The sequence below is a fragment of the Erpetoichthys calabaricus genome, chromosome 2 (assembly GCF_900747795.2).
Source record: "Erpetoichthys calabaricus chromosome 2, fErpCal1.3, whole genome shotgun sequence".
Lineage (NCBI taxonomy): Eukaryota > Metazoa > Chordata > Cladistia > Polypteriformes > Polypteridae > Erpetoichthys > Erpetoichthys calabaricus.
The window spans coordinates 19,227,834-19,247,554 of record NC_041395.2 but is presented as its reverse complement, the minus strand read 5'-3'; the positions used below and the strand labels follow the sequence as shown (position 1 = coordinate 19,247,554).

Genomic DNA, 19,721 nt, shown 5'->3' with positions numbered 1-19,721 from the left:
GCACTCAACCTCATTCAGGCGAGTCAGAGTCGGGTGGAAGATGCACTGCACTGAGAGATGCACTGCACTGCAGTTGGAAGATGTTGGAAGTGGACAAAGCTCACCTGAGAGGAGGATAGGAAGAGAAACAGAGAAAGAAATTGAATAGAATTGTGTTTATGGTGCTGTTGGAACCTTTGTGGAAGGTAAAGCTGGTAATAAAACCCTTTTATTTGAACGGGACTTGTGTTTGTGAGGTTGTGTCTGGGGTTAGGGTGCTGCAACGCCCCCTGGTGGTTCATAAGAAATAAACCACAATAAAATGAAATACAGCAGTGAGTTAAAGAAAAGAAGGAAGATGACTGAGAGGAAGACAACCATCAGTATCAGTGAAGGTCACTGAAAGATAGATAATTGAAATGAGACTTCAGTCTAATGTTAAACAGTTCAATTGGAGATGACTCCGTAATGTGATGTGGTAACAAATTCCACGGATGACATGTAGCAAAGACACCCAGGATAACACTATAAGATCCACAGGAGAGGACCACTTTAAGCCATACACTCCACAGAGTGGGGCTTTAAGGAAGAGTGTCCAGAAAAAAAGCCATTGTTTCAAGAAAAAAAAATAAGAAAACACATTTGGAGTTTGCCCACCAGCATGTGGCGGACCCCCTAAACTCATGGAAGAATGTTCTGTGGTCAGATGAGACTAAAATTGAAGTTTTTCGCCATCATGTGAGGCGGAAACCCAGCACAGTGGTGGCAGTGTCATGGTGTGGGGACAGGAAAACTAGTCAGGATTGAAGGAAAGATGGATGGCACTAAATACGGGGCAAGTCTGGAAGAAAACATGCTTGAGTTGGCCAGAGATATGAGACTGGAATGAAGGTTCACCTTCCAGTAGGACAATGAAATGACCCTCAACATACTACTAAAGCGACACTGGAGTGCCTTAAAGAAAGACTGAAATGACTTGGAATGGCTGAGTCAAAGCCCAGACCTCAATCCAATGGAGAACTAGTGGCAGGACTTGAAGATGGCCGTACACCAACACAACCCACTCAACTTGAAGGAGTTGGAGCAGCTTGACCTTGATGAATGGCCGATAAACCGAGGGGCGAGATGTGCTAAGCTAATAGAGACATTCAACCAGAGACCTGAAGCAAAAGGGGGCTCTACAAAGTATTGACTTTGGGTGGGTGAATACATTCAGGATTTCTGTTTTTTTTTTTTTAAATCTTAATTATTGTTCGTCACGATCAAAAAATATTTTGCACCTTCAAAGTGGTAGGCATGTTGTGTAAATCAGGGGTGGCAAACTCCAGGCCTGGAGGGCCACAGTGGCTGCAGGTTTTCATTCTAACCCTTTTCCTAATCAGTGCCCAGTTTTCACAGCTAATTAATTTCTTCTTCCCTTCATTTTAATAGCCCTGTTGTTAAGGATTCAGTGCTCTGAATTAATTATTTTATTCATTAAATGACAGCCAAACAGAAATCAAATGTGAAACAAGTCAACAGCTGACCAACTAAATTGGGATTTCAAACTCCAACTAATTTCACTCCAACCAGTTTCTTAATGAGAAGCCAATTCTTGCTGTTAATTAAACTCATTATTTAATTCTATGGCTTGTTGCTCCTCTCATTCTGCCACAGCAGACATTTCTGTTGATTTTCTGTTTTTTCTAAGAACTGTCAAAATCTTCAACTTTCTTTATTTTCAGATATTGTGTGATGTGCACAGATGAGCTGGTCATACGGCGGCTGGTTTTGTGTCTCATTATTGTTTGGCTGCTAATTTAGAAAAATGAAACAACTAAGGGTCCTGAGTGAAGTTAATTAAAATTAAGGCAAAAGAAGTTAATTAACAGCAAAAACTAATGAAGAAGATGGTTAGAATGAAAACCTGCAGCCACTGCGGCCCTCTAGGACTGGAGTTTGCCACCTCTGGTGTAAATCAAATGGCCCAACCCAAAAAAATCAATTTCGATTAAAGGTTGTAATGCGACAAAACAGGACAAGCCCCAAGGAGGATGAATACATTTGCAAGGCACCGTACCTGTGGCAAGTCCCTAAAATGTCTCCAAAGGGCTTTTCTCAAATAAGCACTACATAAAGTTTAAGAATGAAACATAGCCAGTGGTCTTCCCCTTAGAAATGGAGGATCTGTGCAAAATTTGGCAAAAAATCAGTTCAACGGACTGGATTTGCATCCCAGACAAACAAACATTCTGCTTTATAATTAAGACTAGCCGTCCCTTGTGGCTTTGCCTGCATAGAAGTGAAACAGGACAGTGAGGAGGGCCCTGCCCGGCTCCCCATTCCTGACATCACGCTTCCCCCTCCCCTCGGCCTACAGCCTTTGTCTTGGATTAGTGCAAATATATCACTCCTGCAAGCGAACTATGATTCTTAGCGCGATGAGAGAAGTCGCAAAATCAACTGGAATGTTCCAGCAAATTATAGAAAAAAAAAGCGATCTAAATCCATTAAGTAGTTCTCTCCTTTGCTACTTAAGAACTACTTAATGGATTTAGATTGGGTAGTTAAGTAGTTCTCTCGTTCACTAGCTAAGCAGATGTAAGATATGTCCCGAGGCTGGTACGTGAGTAAGGAGAGTCCCGCCACCCTTCCCTCAGCCCGCTGAATCTCTCTCAGATACACATAAATAAATCGGTATCGCAAGTGAACTGTGAAACATAGTGTGATGAGAGAAGTCACAGAATCAACCAGAATGTTCAAGCAGATTGTAGAAAAATACCTGATCTAAATCCGTTAAGTAGCTCTCTCGTTCTCTACTTAAGGAGTACTTAATGGATTTAGATTGGGTAGTTAAGTAATTTTCCCCTTTCGCTAATTAAGATCTACTTAATGGATTTAGATTGGGTAGTTAAGTAGTTCTCTCCTTCACTACTTAAGAACTACTTAATGGATTTAGATTGGGTAGTTAAGTAGTTCTCTCATTCACTAGCTAAGCATTTGTAAGATACGTTTCCGAGGCTGGTACGTGAGTAAGGAGGGTCCCGCCACCCTCCCCTCAGCCTGCTGAGTCTCTCTCAGATACGCACAAATAAATCGGTACCGCAAGTGAACTATGAAACACATTGTGATGAGAGAAGTCACAAAATCAACCAGAATGTTCAAGCAGATTGTAGAAAAATACCTGATCTAAATCCGTTAAGTAGCTCTCTCATTCTCTACTTAAGAACTACTTAATGGATTTAGATCGGGTAGTTAAGTAGTTCTCTCCTTCGCTTCTTAAGAACTACTTAATGGATTTAGATCGGATAGTTAAGTAGTTCTCTTGTTCGCTTCTTAAGAACTACTTAATGGATTTAGATCGCGTAGTTAAGTAGTTTTCTCCTTCGCTACTTAAGAACTACTTAATGGATTTAGATCGGGTAGTTAAGTAGTTCTCTCGTTCACTAGCTAAGCATTTGTAAGATACGTTTCCGAGGCTGGTACGTGAGCAAGGAGGGTCCCGCCACCCTCCCCTCAGCCCGCTGAGTCTCTCTCAGATACGCACAAATAAATCGGTACCGCAAGTGAACTATGAAACACATTGTGATGAGAGAAGTCACAAAATCAACCACAATGTTCAAGCAGATTGTAGAAAAATACCTGATCTAAATCCGTTAAGTAGCTCTCTCATTCTCTACTTAAGAACTACTTAATGGATTTAGATCGGGTAGTTAAGTAGTTCTCTCCTTCGCTTCTTAAGAACTACTTAATGGATTTAGATCGGATAGTTAAGTAGTTCTCTCGTTCGCTTCTTAAGAACTACTTAATGGATTTAGATCGCGTAGTTAAGTAGTTTTCTCCTTCGCTACTTAAGAACTACTTAATGGATTTAGATCGGGTAGTTAAGTAGTTCTCTCCTTCGCTACTTAAGAACTACTTAATGGATTTAGATCGGATAGTTAAGTAGTTTTCTCCTTCGCTACTTAAGAACTACTTAATGGATTTAGATCGGATAGTTAAGTAGTTTTCTCGTTCACTAGATAAGAAGATGTAAGATACGTTTCGGAGGCTGATGCGTGAGTAAGGAGGGTCCCGCCACCCTCCCCTCAGCCCGCTGAGCCTCTCTCAGATACCCACAAATAAATCGGTACCGCAAGTGAACTATGAAACATAGTGTGATGAGAGAAGTCACAAAATCAACCAGAATGTTCAAGCAGATTCTAGAAAAATACCTGATCTAAATCTGTTAAGTAGTTCTCTCGTTTGCTACTTAAGAACTACTTAATGGATTTAGATCGGGTAGTTAAGTAGTTCTCTCCTTCGCTATTTAAGAACAACTTAATGGATTTAGATCGGGTAGTTAAGTAGTTTTCTCGTTCACTAGATAAGCAGATGTAAGATACGTTTCGAGGCTGGTGCGTGAGTAAGGAGGGTCCCGCCACCCTCCCCTCAGCCCGCTGAGCCTCTCTCAGATACCCACAAATAAATCGGTACCGTAAGTGAACTATGAAACATAGTGTGATGAGAGAAGTCACAAAGTCAACCAGAATGTTCAAGCAGATTCTAGAAAAATACCTGATCTAAATCTGTTAAGTAGTTCTCTCGTTTGCTACTTAAGAACTACTTAATGGATTTAGATCAGGTAGTTAAGTAGTTCTCTCGTTCGTTACCTAAGTGGAGGTAAGGTACACGCCCCAAAGCTGGCGCATAAATGAGGAGGGCCCCGCCCCCTCCCCTCAGCCCACTGTGTCTCTCTCAGATATGCACAAATAAATCGGTACCACAAGCGAAAAGAGAAAATCTACAATTTCGGGAATGTCTGCTGTTGCACAATGAGAGCAGCAACAAGCCATGGAATTGAAGAACGGATTTAATTAACAACAAGAATCAGAACCTGATTAAGCAACTGGTTGGAGGCCCTGACTTAGTTGGTCTTCTGTTGGCTCACACAGTTCACATTTCATTTCTCTTTATGTGCCAATTAATGAAAGGAATGAAGCAATTCAAAGGAACAAATCTTAAAAAACAAGTCGATTAAAATGAAGGAAAAGAAGTTAATTAGCAGCAAAAACTGGTCACTAATTAAGAAAAGGGTTAGAATGAAAAACTGCAGCCACTGAAGCCCTCCAGGCCCGGAGTTTGAGACCACTGCTACAAGCTCTGCTCCCCTGCTATGGTGAATGATAAAAAAATGACTCAGAACTCTAAACATTTTTCAAACATTTCTGTGCTTAGTAAATTAATTATACGATAGAGTTAATTCAATACAAAATTCTCAATATCATAGTCATTTGTCCCACTCTTCCAGAAAGCCCATATAAGGAGTCAGTAGAAAGTGACTGCATTCCATCGTTCTCCTTTTTAAATAACTGCAGATTCATTCCCCACCTCATAAATGCTTAAAAAGTGAGATCTCGTATTTCAGTCTACCAAAATATTTCCGGTGCCTACTTGAAGGTAAACATTTAAGCAGCCGTGTCCAACTCTCTGGATTTCCTCCTTTTCCTGTGTAAATACTTCCTAAGAAAGCAATTTTCAGATGAACAGATACAGCCAGATGAGTTTAACTGGCAGACAGTCACAGCTAATAACAGCGGCTGAACTAAGTTTGCTTGCAGAGCCTTGATGAGAATAACACCCAGGGACCAGTGGGGTTCGTTTCCATAAGGTGCAATGAAGAGACATTCAAGCATGCAAGGATTCATTTGCTTGACGCTCAAATATCCCACATTACTAAAGGAGCCTTATAAAAGCATTTGCTGAACACAGTCACTTTAGGTTGTGTCTCGATTGTCTTACATTTGAGAGGATGCCCATGAAAAGTCCACATAAGGGTAAGCGAAATATTCAGATTAATTTATATTGTGGAATAGAAAGGAAAGTTGAGGGTCTACCGGCTCAGCCGTTAAAGACCAACTGTTATGATCACCCAATAAAGGGACAGACCCACTGAAACGTGAAGCATCAGGAACATGTCCGCTGTGCCAGGCAGTCTGCTGTGTGTAAGTTTGGTAAAGGGTCAGACACAATTACATTTTAACTGTTTATATCTACATTTAAGTGTATTTTCTTTGCAGAAACCTTCATTCAAAGTACCTTACAAAAGAGGTCAACACTTTCTTTTTAGCTTGTATGCGCATACTGAAGGAGTGAGGCCCATCCTTAATGCCTTTGATTGCTGAAAAGAACTGTCATTAGCACTGATGTGCAAAATCGGGCTAGAAACCTCAGTCAGGCCTAAGTAGTGGCACTCGTAAAGCACTGAATTTGCACTTCTGGGTTTTCACTTATGATATATGAGCTGCCTTTCAAAAAAATCTGTCCATCTACCTATGCACACAGTGGGGTCACCAACAGTAACACCTCCCATTCTTTTCATGTGTTATATAGTGCTGTCCCACCAAATCATCATTTTAATACATAGGGTTATCCAACCTATTCCTCCATCTATTTATTATATAGTGTTGGGCAACTCATCCATCTATCCATCCATCAAAGGGCCCGTTTGGAGCCATAGGTGGGACTGACAGGCATCACCCCTCTTTTTCCATAGTATGTAAACGGTGTTATTAGACTTCAATAACCTGTGTGAGAGGGTCCGCATTGGTGTCTGGAATGCAAGCCTCTTCAGTAGCGTAAACAGTGTCCCTTTGTGTATATATCACAGAGCTTAAGGAGTGTGTGCCCCTTGGTGTATGGAACACGCGCACTTTTACCTTCATAGATGGAGCCCACTCACTATCATCAGAGTTCAACAAAACATCTCCACCTTGGTGACTGGAGTGTGCACCCCTTAACAAATAAATGGCACCCCTCAGATGACGCCACCCTAGGTGGCTGCATGTGACACCTAATGAACTGAGTGGCTCTGCATCTATCTATCTATCTATCTATCTATCTATCTATCTATCTATCTATCTATCTATCTATCTATCTATCTATCTATACATGCAGTATATATGTATATAAATTAAAATGTCTATTTATGACTATTATCATATTTCATATATATATATATATATATATATATATATATATATATATATATATATATATATATATATATATATATATATATATATATATGGGCGGCACAGTGGCGCAGTGGTAGCGCTGTTGCCTCACAGTAAAGAGACCTGGGTTCGCTTCCTGTGTCCTCCCTGCGTGGAGTTTGCATGTTCTCCCCGTGTCTGCGTGGGTTTCTTCCAGGTACTCCGGTTTCCTCCTACAGTCCAAAGACAAGCAGGTTAGGTGCATTGGCGATTCTAAATTGTACCTAGTGTGTGCTTGGTGTGTGTGTGTGTGTGTGTGTGCCCTTCCCGTGGTTTGTTTCCTGCCTTGCACCCTGTGTTGGCTGGGATTGGGTCCAGCAAACCTTGTGACCCTGTAGTTAGGATATAGCGAATTGGATGGATATATACTGTGTGTATATATATATATATATATATAATATATACCCAGTATAAAAATATATATATATATATATATATATATATATATATATATATATATATATATATATATATATATATATACTGTATATATATATATATATATATATATATATATATACTAGCTGTCTCCCACCACCTACGCCCATGTAGTAGTGAAACAGGACAAACTTTAAAATTCAATAGATGTTGGCACTGATCGTGTACAGCTCTGACGGGAGAGCGTCCCCCGCGTGTGGAGAAAAGCATGTGGCCATTATACCCTCTGAAACACACGTCGCTCAGATCTCTCTCTGAAAAACATCAAACATTACTCCTTAACAATCTGTAGATGATAATGTCTGCTGAACAAACAGGTATCGCTAACTAAGTGGAGGTAGGGTACGCTCCAACATGTGTCGAGAGGTAGAGCGACTTGAACGGAGGCTGGCACGTGAGTGAGGAGGGCTCCGTTCCACTTCTCTTGGCCCACAGCGTCTCTCTCGGATTTATGCAAATAAATCGGTACCGAAAGCAAACTATGGTACTTAGTGCTATGAGAGAAGTTGCAAAATCAATTAGAATGTTCAAGAAAATTTATAGAAAAAAAACCACAATCTAAATCTGCTCAGAAGTTCTCTCGTGAAAAGCGGACGGACGGATGGGACTGGACCGGACTGGACCGACCGACTGATGATTTTATATATAGATATAGATTCACAAAGTAATATACACGGTACTATATATACATGTATGAGAGGCCATTCAAGAAAAAAGACTGGTTCATATATAAATTGGTTCAGATACTGTATATACATTGCTGTATATTGTGTATATACACATTGCTGTATGTATATATACAGTATATATGTATGTATATTGTGGCGGATGGCCGGAGCCCTTGCCTGGCCAGAACACCCAAACTATGGAAGGACCTGGGGAAAGAGGATTGCTGGGACGGTTTCTTGCCCGGGCCGGTAGAGGGCAGCCCCCTTGGTTTTCAGAGGGGCCACGGGTTCCAACAGGGTTGAGCCTCCATGCTCCTAACCCGTGGCCCCGCTGAAAACCAAGGGGGCTGCCATCTATCGGACCGGGGGCGCATGAACCTTTCCAGGGCCTTATTTGATCACGCTTTCACCACACCACACCACAGTGTGGCCGGAAGAAGCTCGTTAGGCACCTGGAGTCCATCCAGGTGCCTTATAAAAAGGAGCCGCATCACTCCGTGAGTGGCCAGAGTTGGGAGGAGAGGACAAAGCATGAAGAGGAGTGGAGGGAGAAGGACTGGCAAGAGGGGGCTGAATGGTGTTGGTGCGTTGTGTAGGTAGAAGCTGTAAATAAATGTGTGGTGTGTGTGCAAACTTGTCTCCTGCCTGTCTGTGTCTGGGTTAGGGAGGTGGTACGCCCCCTAGTGGCTTACAATATATATATGTATATAAATTAAAATTCCAATTTATGAGTCATACATACAGTATAATATATATATATATATATATATATATATATATATATATATATATATATATATATACATACAGTATAATATATACGTGTATATATATATATATATATATATGCACATATATATATTTGTATATACACACACAGTGTATGTATGTATACATATGTATATACTGTACTTTAAGTTGAAATACCAATTAATGACTGACTCATATTTCAGATACAAATTATCATCAGTGATACTTGAGGATGTGGTTGTTAAATGTTAACCATCACAAGGTAGGAGGAAGTCTACGGTGGATGGAAACCACATTGGTTACGTAAGAGAAGAGTAAGAGGATGACTGTAAATGAAATTAAGTCCACCAGGGAGTACAAAAGCCCGCTCAGCTCCCCCAGATGGCCTTTCTTTGTGATGAGTGTAACATTTTTTTTTACCGTATCTCACTTAAAGAAAGGTTTATTTCTTCCAAAAAAAGTGTAAAAGTGACCTAGACTTAAAGAGAGAAAAACATAAACTTACTGTAATTTTTCTGATATTATTATGAATGCGCACAACAGGTAGCCATGTCATGAATTCCCATTACTCTGAGACTGTGTTTAAAATGGTTGTTCGATTTCAATCTCCTTTAGGTTTGCAGAGGCTGCGGAAGGCATTACAACAGCTGGAAGAAAATCATCAATGCATTGGCCCTTAGAGGCTGAACGGACGGGAGGAGATGAACAGACGTAGCCAAGAAGTCAACACTGGGAGGCGAGCAGACCAAGTGACAGCACTGAAGTAATGTGGTGGACTGAAGCTCCAGATCTGTAGGGGGTTCATCTGGAATGGCCCTGCTAGTGGGCCTTTGATTCACGACACAAAGAAAGCAGTTTCTTGCTAGGAAAACCTGGAGCGGCTTTTATTTTGGTTCTGTTCTTTTTAAACATTTTCATTTCTGCCTGATGTGCGTTGTTTTATGACATTCCTGTTGCATTTACATCATTCACACGACAATGTCACTTCATCCCTATATTGGATGGATTTCTTCTGTTGTCATCACCCTTTTGTGACGTTTGCGTTGGATGTTGTTGTACTGTTTGTAGCAAGATGTCTGTTGTGTTTGCACGCTGTTGCCATGTTTGACATCGTTGTGCTTTCCCTAGTTAAGATGGTGGTGTGGCGATACATGCAGTGGTGTATTGGTGTGAAAACTCACATTTTTTCTCTCCTGGGTATTTTTTGTTAGTAGTTACTTGTCACGAATTCCATTGTTTAAAATATTTTATGGTTGTTTGGGTATTTAAAAGTATTTTCTTACACACATTTTGGATTTTTCAAAGTCAGTCAGTCAGTCATTGTCCAACACGCTATATCCTGATTTTTCAAAGTAAGGAGTCTAATTTAAAAATTAGTTTAATCATCCATCCATCCATTATCCAACCCACTATATCCTAACACAGGGTCACGGGGGTCGGCTGGAGCCAATCCCAGCCAACACAGGGCACAAGGCAGGAAACAATCCCGGGCAGGGCGCCAACCCACCGCAGGACACACACAAACATACCCACACACCAGGGACAATTTAGAATTGCCAATCCACCTAACCTGCATGTCTTTGGACTGTGGGAGGAAACCCACGCAGACACGGGGAGAACATGCAAACTCCACGCAAGGAGGACCCAGGAAGAAAACCCAGGTCTCCTTACTGCAAGGCAGCAGCACTACCCACTGCGCCACCGTGCCGTCCTATATATACTGTATATAAAAGAAAATCCTGAGACAAGACAAGACTATTGGCAAGAGATTTTTTTCAAGCCCTGTCCTCTTCTCAACCATTTATGGTTAACGGCCCACGCCCGGGGTCCTCTCATCTTTCATTCATGTGAATGCTTTGGACAGACTCAGTTCCTGCTCTCTCAGCTCTTATAAATTTTTACATTTTCCTCACTTTAAGTTCCCAATAAAAGAAGACTTATTATGTCCAAATCTTATTGAAGAATTTCATCCCAAAGGGTTATCAACAGAAGAAATGAGTACATGGGCAATCCTAGCACTGAGAAACGATGAAGTCAAACGAATTAACGTGAAAATTGTTGATCGGTTACACGGCAAATTGGTTAAATGTATATCAATAGACTAAGCTGAAACAGTTGGTGGTGATGGTGTGGAAGATGAAAACATCAATTTACAATATCCCATAGAATATCTACAACCGTTAACACTGTCAGGTCTTCCACCGGCCGAATTACTGTTGAAAGAAGGACATATTGTAATGTTATTGTATAATTTATGTCTGAGTGATGGGCTATGCAATAGGACCAGATTAGTTGTATTAAAAATTGGTTTGAACAATTCTGACATGTACAATTTTAACAGGCGACAAGAAAGGTAATGTAGTCCATCTTCACTAATGACATTAGACACCAAAGGAGATCTTGACATGCTATTCGTATTAAAACGTTCACAGTTTCCCATTAGAATAGCTTTTGCTATGACAATTGACAAATCACAGGGACAAACATTCAAAAAAGTCGGTTTATTTATTAGAGAGAAAGAAACTAAATTCATTCACGGGCAGTTATACGTTGTGTTGTCATGATGTAAGTCCAAACATGGAATCAAAATTCAAAGTGATATTGATGAAAAGTTAATTACAAATATTGTTTTTACTGAAGTTTTACACTAAAAGTGTAAGTTTTAAAAGTATTTGCATTTTAATTTCAAAGCCAAACAGAATGAAAACATATACAGTAATGCAACAAAGAACTCTAACGCAACATGAAACATAATTTACTTTCAATTTATTAGGTTTTACTATTTTTTACTATGGTAAATTACTCGCTGTAATGTAAAATAGTTCATTCTTTTATCCATATGTAGCAATTCCCATGAAAATAACAATCTGTTTAAATTGTACATCCGCTTCCCCAAATACGAACATCAGAACCACAAAGAGGCTAGCGGGTAGCGCCCACCCAGGAGTTGGCGAGCGAAGTGAGCAGGGGGCAGACACTCCTAGTATATATATATATATATATATATATATACAGTGCATCCAGAAAGTATTCACAGTGCATCACTTTTTCCACATTTTGTTATGATACAGCCTTATTCCAAAATGGATTAAATTCATTTTTTTCCTCAGAATTCTACACACAACACCCCATAATAACAACATGAAAAAAGTTTACTTGAGATTTTTGCAAATTTATTAAAAATAAAAAAATTGAGAAATCACATGTACATAAGTATTCACAGCCTTTGCTCAATACTTTATCGATGCAACTTTGGCAGCAAATACAGGTTGTCCTTCTGGAAGGTTCTCCTCTCTCCACAGAGGACCTCTGGAGTCTGACAGAGTGACCATCGGGTTCTTGGTCACCTTCCTGACTAAGGCCCTTCTCCCCCGATCACTCAGTTTAGATGGCCGGCCAGCTCTAGGAAGAGTCCTGGTGGTTTCGAACTTCTTCCACTTACGGATGATGGAGGCCACTGTGCTCATTGGGACCTTCAAAGCAGCAGAAATGTTTCTGTAACCTTCCCCAGATTTGCGCCTCGAGACAATCCTGTCTCGGAGGTCTACAGACAATTCCTTTGACTTCATGCTTGGTTTGTGCTCTGGCATGAACTGTCAACTGTGGGACCTTATATAGACAGGTGTGTGCCTTTCCAAATCATGTCCAGTCAACTGAATTTACCACAGGTGGACTCCAATTAAGCTGCAGAAACATCTCAAGGATGATCAGGGGAAACAGGATGAACCTGAGCTCAATTTTGAGCTTCATGGCAAAGGCTGTGAATACTTATATACATGTGCTTTCTCAATTTTTTTTATTTTTAATAAATTTGCAAAAATCTGAAGTAAACTTTTTTCACGTTGTCATTATGGGGTGTTGTGTGTAGAATTCTAAGGAAAAAAATTAATTTAATCCATTTTGAAATAAGGCTGTAACATAACAAAATGTGGAAAAAGTGATGTGCTGTGAATACTTTCCGGATGCAATGTATATATATATGTGTGTGTGTGTGTGTGTCTGTAGCTAGAGGTCCACAAAGGGAGAAAATGAGTCACGTATCTTAAAATAGTTTTTTATTCCTAAGCTTTTGACAACCTTGCAAATGTCATCATCTGAGGAAAATGATTACAGGAATCTAAGGTAATATGTAGCCAGTGAAGGGGGAAGTTGTAATGGGGTTGGGAGTTGATTAGTAAGGTGGGGTCCAGAAGGTGTTGGTCATAAAGTCTTTTTTATTATTTAGATGTTCTTCTTTTCAAGCCTGCATATACTAGGTTCAAGTCCAAGTGTCTGTGAATGGCGTTTTTCATTTGATAGCCATGATTCAGCCAGCTCTCTGGCACTTTTAATATTAGCGTTGAATTTTACTTTCACAGTGTCCCAGTTAATCGTGTGTCCGATGGAACATGTATAAATCAGAATACCGTGGGTCTTTCTTTCTGATGGCATTGCAATGTTCCTGTATTCATGTTGCGAGTCTTTTAGATGTTTTAGATGGGCATGCATTGCATGGAATGCTATAAACTGCGTTTCTTGCCTCCGTAGTTGACCTTTAGCTTTTAACGCTGAAAAACACAGTCTTTAAAGTGTCTGCCGCTTTGTGCGATATCTTAATCCCAGATCTGGACAGGACATGTGCTGTACTTTCTGACACGCCACAATGATAAGAGAGGGTGCGTTACGTGTGGTGGGGAACCAAGTTGGAGTCGACTGTTTGTTGAGGTCTGCAGTGTCTCCTATATAGGCATTGATTCATAAATGTCTTGGGGTTTGATGTGAATATATCAGTAACTGTTTACTCTTAGGAAAAATATTTGGGTAGTAGGTCATTTGTTCCAAGCTCTCATCATGGGAATGATATCCCCCTACTGTATGGAAACAAACCTTTGAAGGTGAGCTATTAAACTGGCTGTTAAACTTAATGAAGTCCATGGTCTTAAAATAATTAAAACCAACAACACTGAGCACTAAAGGACATTTCTTTTCTGCAAAAAGGAGCATCAAAAAACAAATCCTGATTTAATAAAAAAGTATGGGGCTTTCAGGCTTTGGGGAGGAGAATGGTGATTGTGATGTCACAGGACCACACCTACTCTCCTATTACATCATCACAGTCTTGCCACCTTAGATTGCCAGCCAATAAAACAAGACAAACACAGCAATCTACATTAAAAGACCAAAAATCATCAAAGTTTTCTTTTTGTTTGGTCTTGTAGCTCAACTGGACAGAGGTCCAAAGAGAGGGAGAGAGAGAGGGAGTTGGGGGATCATGCACTGCACCCACCACATGACAAAACACCCAGACTGGGCCCCAAGTGCACCCGTGCAACAGTCAGTCAGTCATTTTCCAACCTGCTATATCCTAACACAGGGGTCGGGGGTCTGCTGAAGCCAATCCTAGCCAGCACAGGGCACAAGGCAGGAACAAACCCAGGCAGGGCACCAGCCCACCACAGGGCACACACACACACACACACACACACACCTACACACCAAGCACATACTAGGGATAATTTAGGATAACCAATGCACCTAACGTGCATGTGTTTGGACTGTGGGAGGAAACCGGAGCACCAGGAGGAAACCCACGCAAACACGGGGAAAACATGCAAACTCCACGTAGGAAGGACCTGGGAAGTGAACCCGGGTCTCCTAACTTCAAAGCAGCAGCGCTACCACTGATAGATAGATAGATAGATAGATAGATAGATAGATAGATAGATAGATAGATAGATAGATAGATAGATAGATAGATAGACATGAAAGGCACTATATGATAGATAGATAGATAGATAGATAGATAGATAGATAGATAGATAGATAGATAGATAGATAGATAGATAGATAGATATGAAAGGCACTATATAATAGATAGATAGATAGATAGATAGATAGATAGATAGATAGATAGATAGATAGATAGATATGAAAGGCACTATATAATAGATAGATAGATAGATAGATAGATAGATAGATAGATAGATAGATAGATAGATAGATAGATAGATAGATATGAAAGGCACTATATAATAGATAGATAGATAGATAGATAGATAGATAGATAGATAGATAGATAGATAGATAGATAGATAGATAGATAGATAGACATGAAAGGCACTATATAATAGATAGATAGATAGATAGATAGATAGATAGATAGATAGATAGATAGATAGATAGATAGATAGATAGATAGATAGATCAACCATGGTTTCTTTGCAAACAAGATGACAAATTTCAAAAAAACAAATTGACTCGTGTGACCTGATGCCGGATTTTGCATGTTGTGTGGATTCCCCTAACTTTCTTTCTCAATTTTATTTCTCTAAATTCCCCTGGAAGATTAACAGAACTTTTACAATGACCTCATACATTTTTAAAATGTTGTTTCTAAGGAGCAGAAAATCAACAACTTCTTTTTTAAGACCTCAGAGCAGCACACTGTGTTTTCACTTCTGCTTTCTTTTGGGGAGTTCCACTTACTCTGCACATGGCAGGCTCCTTGTTTCGTTTAGTTTCGTTTGACTTTCAGGATCCCTTTCACTTTCATTCTTTTCTAAATTTTTACACTTACATTTGTAAGCACTCTGGATTTGTTAACTGAATGAAGCTGTATAAAACTATAAATAAATATACAGGTGCTGAGATGAACATTTCTTGCAGATACAAAATCGTTCAGTTCAAGCGTATCCCTTCAGTGCAGGGTGCCAGGCTCCAGCACATGTCCATATTTTGATTTTTATTGTAGCATTCATCCATCCACCCATTTTCATGACTTTTTCCTCCACTGTAGGCTGTTGGGCGGTCGTCACTTTCTATCTGGTATGGCAGGACACACTTGTATTTTTGAATTTTCCGTTAGTATTCTTTCCTCATTTTCACAGCTCTCTGCTCTTTGGCCGTGGTCTAGCTCTGACCTCAGCGCACTTTTAATTTTCTCTTTTTTCACTCGACCACCTCTGCTTTCCATTTAGGGGTTTCCAGCCACAGGTTGGCCTCATACAGTTGGCGATGCCCACGTTTGTGACATGTTTTTAAAGGCCACCAGTTTTTACAGTAGGTGACATCATTAAACACGTATGAGGCCCACATGTAAAAAGAAGTTTCCTCTCTTTAAACGGCCCACCTTAGAGGGGGAGCTCATTTTTCTTACTGCCTTTCAAGGGAATTTCCGCTGCGGCCGGCTGACTGGTTCACTTGGCAGGAGCAGCGGGCTGAAAGGCGCGAGTAAGAAGGAGGGGGGGTGGGTGATGGGGGGTGGTCCGCCTTTTGATACTGTGCAGCTGGAGAGCCTGAGGTAAGAACACTCAGCTGACAGTTACTGAAGTGAGAGGGACGCAGCAGCGCTCGGTGGTCCGGGACACTTACAACAGGAGACGCCTTCTCTGCAGGGATTGACTGCCCAGCCAGACGTGACGCTGCTGCCTTGATCTCCATCATCAGTCCATTGATTGGGATGAACTGCTGGACGGCCACTTTCAGACTGGCGGAGTCCCTGCTGGGCCTGGTGGGCTGTGCCTGTGTGGTGTATGCAGTCTGGCAGCCTTACTGGCTTGGCGATGAGGGGCTTTTGATGAAAGCCATTAATGTCACCGCAGCCGGAGCCGATCACAGTAGTTATAGTGGACTGACAGACTTTAGAGGTGAGTAGACATGTTTGTTTATTTCAGTGGAAAAGCGAGGTGGTCTGCAGACACTGTGAGGCATCTGTAAAAGCGTGATGACTTCATTTATATAGCGCCTTTCTGTGTTGGGCCAGAGTGCTTTACACGTGTGGAGGTTATTCACATGAAATAAATACAACTGAAGCTCAAGCGGTTTAAGTTAGATACTCAGTGAGGATTGAATCTGGGACCTTTGATCAATATAGTGCCTTTCTCTTGTTAACCTTACCCTCAGAGTTGCAGTACATTTTTAAAATGTATTAAGGAATCAAGGATTGCTTGGGGTCACCCGTGGGACTGAAATGGAGAGTTTTCTATATAGCGCCTTTCTATGGTTCACATCATTCCAAATTACGTTTTAAAAAGTGATTTTTAAAAAAGAGCTCCAATACTTGAGCTCAGGCATGTTAAATGATTTTCTTGAGGAACCGTAAAAGAGTGAGATATCGGCTGAGCCTGACACTTGTTTATATAGCGCCTTTCTGTATTTAACACTCTCTCAAATCACTTTATTCATATGGAACTCCAGTACAGTTGCTCACATTTGATTTTTGTGGCCAGGTGGTTAATTGAGGGGCTCAGAGTCTCACAGTATAGTTAGTGGTGGGACTGAAAGTGAGATTTTTCTATATAGCGCCTTTCTATGGTTAACCTCATTCCAAAGCACTTTACAAGTTTAGCATCCTTCATTTGTATGCCTCAGAACTGGAGCTCAGGCAGATTAAGTGATCTTCTCAAAGTCACACAGAGAGTCTAAGGTGTAGATTGAACCTGGCACCTTTATGATATAGCGCCTTTCTTTAATCAACACTCTCCCTATTCCTTTTCTAACACAGAGGTACAGTACACTTTTTTTCACGTATATTTTTTTAATAGTAGGAACCCAGGTGGGATGGTGACTGGAGCTGGGACTGAAATGGTGACTTTCCTATATAGCGCCTTTCTATAGTTATCCTCATTCCAAATCACTTTCTCAAGTGTAGCCTTCGGTATTTGGATTTATCACAAATGCAGCTCAGGAAGGTTAAGCCACACAGAGAGTCTGAGATGGAGAATCAATCTTGGAACTTTTTGTTTTTTTAATATACAGTGAGGAACATAAGTATTTGAACACCCTGCGATTTTGCAAGTTCTCCCACTTAGAAATCATGGAGGGGTCTGAAATTCACATTGTAGGTGCATTCCCACTGTGAGAGACAGAATGTAAAAAAAAAAAAAATTCAAGAAATCACATTGTATGATTTGTACAGAATTTATTTGTATTGCACTGCTGCACATAAATATTTGAACACCTGAGAAAATCAGTGTTAATATTTGGTACAGAAGCCTTTGTCTGCAATTACAGAGGTCAAACGTTTCCCGTAGTTCTTGACCAGTGTGGAGGACAGCCGGGTCCCATGCCCGGCAGGGACGCGCCTACTGAATCTGTTCCGGGGGAGCTAACATGGACAGCTCAATACCTCCCCCGGGACGCTTGGTGGCAGCCTCCCTGGCAGACGATGATTCCCCAACCGGGCACATGGCTCCATGGGAGATGGAGTCCTCCACAGCCTGGTTGGGGGCTCGGATGGCCGCCAGGGGGAGCTGCATGGACTTTGCAGCCCGGCTGGTCAATTCCTCAGCCCCACCCGGAAATGCAATTAGGCCCAGGTGATCAAGCACCTGGACTACGTCCGGGTGGGGTATAAAAAAGGCCAGCCACCACCACTCGAGAGAGCCAGAGTCGGGAGGAGGAGGAGGACTAAGCCTGAGCAGGAGTGGTGGTAAAGGGAGAAGAGAGAGAGTGTTTGTTGTGCTATATTGAAGTGCCTTTGGGACTGTGTTGGGCCTGTGGGACACGGGGAAGGCGTGCCCCACGGCTGAAGAAGAATAAAAGCTGTTTTAATTAAGTACGTGCCTCTGCCTGAGTCTGTGCCGGGTCGGGCGCTATATAGCACCTTTCACAACTTTTTCTGATATGCAGGTCCGCACCTTGAACCAGGTGCAGCATCCTGCCGGCTACGCCACTGTGAAAGGGTGCGTCCCAGACACAGACAGGCAGACACGTTCCAGTCCATCACCACACGTTTATTTTACACTTTCTACTATATACAACAGTCTCTATGTGCACCTCACCAAACCCTCCCGCAGTCTCCCAAAGTCTTGGCTCCTTTAGCCTTCTCTCTCTTCCAACACAACACACTCGGGCCTCTCCTCACCCCCTCTGCACCAGCCTTGTCCTCCGCCTACCCGACTCCAGCCTTGATTGCAGGGCGGCGGCTCCTTAAATAGGTAGCTGGGTGCTGCTCGCAATCAGCCACCTGCCACACCAGGTTTGCACACACTGCAACAGGGATTTTGGCCCACTCCTCCACACAGATCTCCTCTAGATCTGTCAGGTTCCGGGGCTAGCGCTGAGCAACACTTTAGTTCCAGCTCCCTCCAAAGATTTTCGATTGGATTTAGGTCTGGAGACTGGCTAAGCCACTCCAGAACTTTGATATGCTTCTTACGGAGCCACTCCTTGGTTATCCTGGCTGTGTGCTTCAGGTCATTGTCATGTTGGAAGACCCAGCCACGACCCATCTTCAGTGCTCTGACTGAGGGAAGGAGGTTGTTGCTCAAAATCTCACAATACATGGCCCCATTCATCCTCTCCTTAATACAGTGCAGTCGTCCTGTCCCCTTCACAGTAAAAGCACCCCCAAAGCATGATGTTTCCACCCCCATGCTTCACAGTTGGGATGGTGTTCTTGGGATGCAACTCCTTCTTTTTCCTCCAAACACAGCGAGTGAAGTTTAGACCAAAAAGTTCTATTTTGGTCTCATCTGACCACATGACTTTCTCCCATGCCTCCTCTGGATCATCCAGATGGTCATTGGCAAACTTCAGACGGGCCAGGACATGTGATGACTTGAGCAGGGGAACCTTCCGTGCAATGCGTGATTTGAAACCATGACGGCATAGTGTTCTACCGACAGTGACCTTTGAAACTGTGGTCCCAGCTCTCTTCATGTCATTGACCAGCTCCTCCCATGTAGTTCTGGGCTGATTCCTCACTTTTCTTATCATCTGTGATACCCCACCAGGTGAGATCTTGCATGGAGCCCCAGTCCGAGGGAAACTGACAGTCGTTTTTAGCCTCTTCCATTTTCTGACAATTGCTCCAACAGTTGATCTATTTTCACCAAGCTGCTTGGCAATTGCCCCGTAGCCCTTTCCAGTCTTGTGGAGGTCCACAATTTTG

General features: G+C 41.7%; 2 protein-coding genes across 3 annotated transcripts in view; one reads left to right on the top strand and one right to left on the bottom strand.

Moving 5' to 3' along the window:
* LOC127526518 (uncharacterized) overlaps window positions 1–19,721 on the bottom strand; it is a 499,994-nt gene that overhangs the window by 139,035 nt on the left and 341,238 nt on the right. The gene's annotated exons all lie outside the window — the stretch shown is intronic.
* Window positions 1–19,721, top strand: part of LOC114645667 (1-aminocyclopropane-1-carboxylate synthase-like protein 1) — a 201,453-nt gene that overhangs the window by 165,231 nt on the left and 16,501 nt on the right. For both annotated transcript variants that reach the window (XM_028793495.2, XM_028793494.2), the window contains exon 15: window positions 9,464–16,473. In XM_028793495.2, coding sequence (XP_028649328.1) covers window positions 9,464–9,528 — 65 coding nt within the window. In that variant the 3' untranslated portion in view covers window positions 9,529–16,473. The remainder of the gene's footprint in view (window positions 1–9,463; window positions 16,474–19,721) is intronic.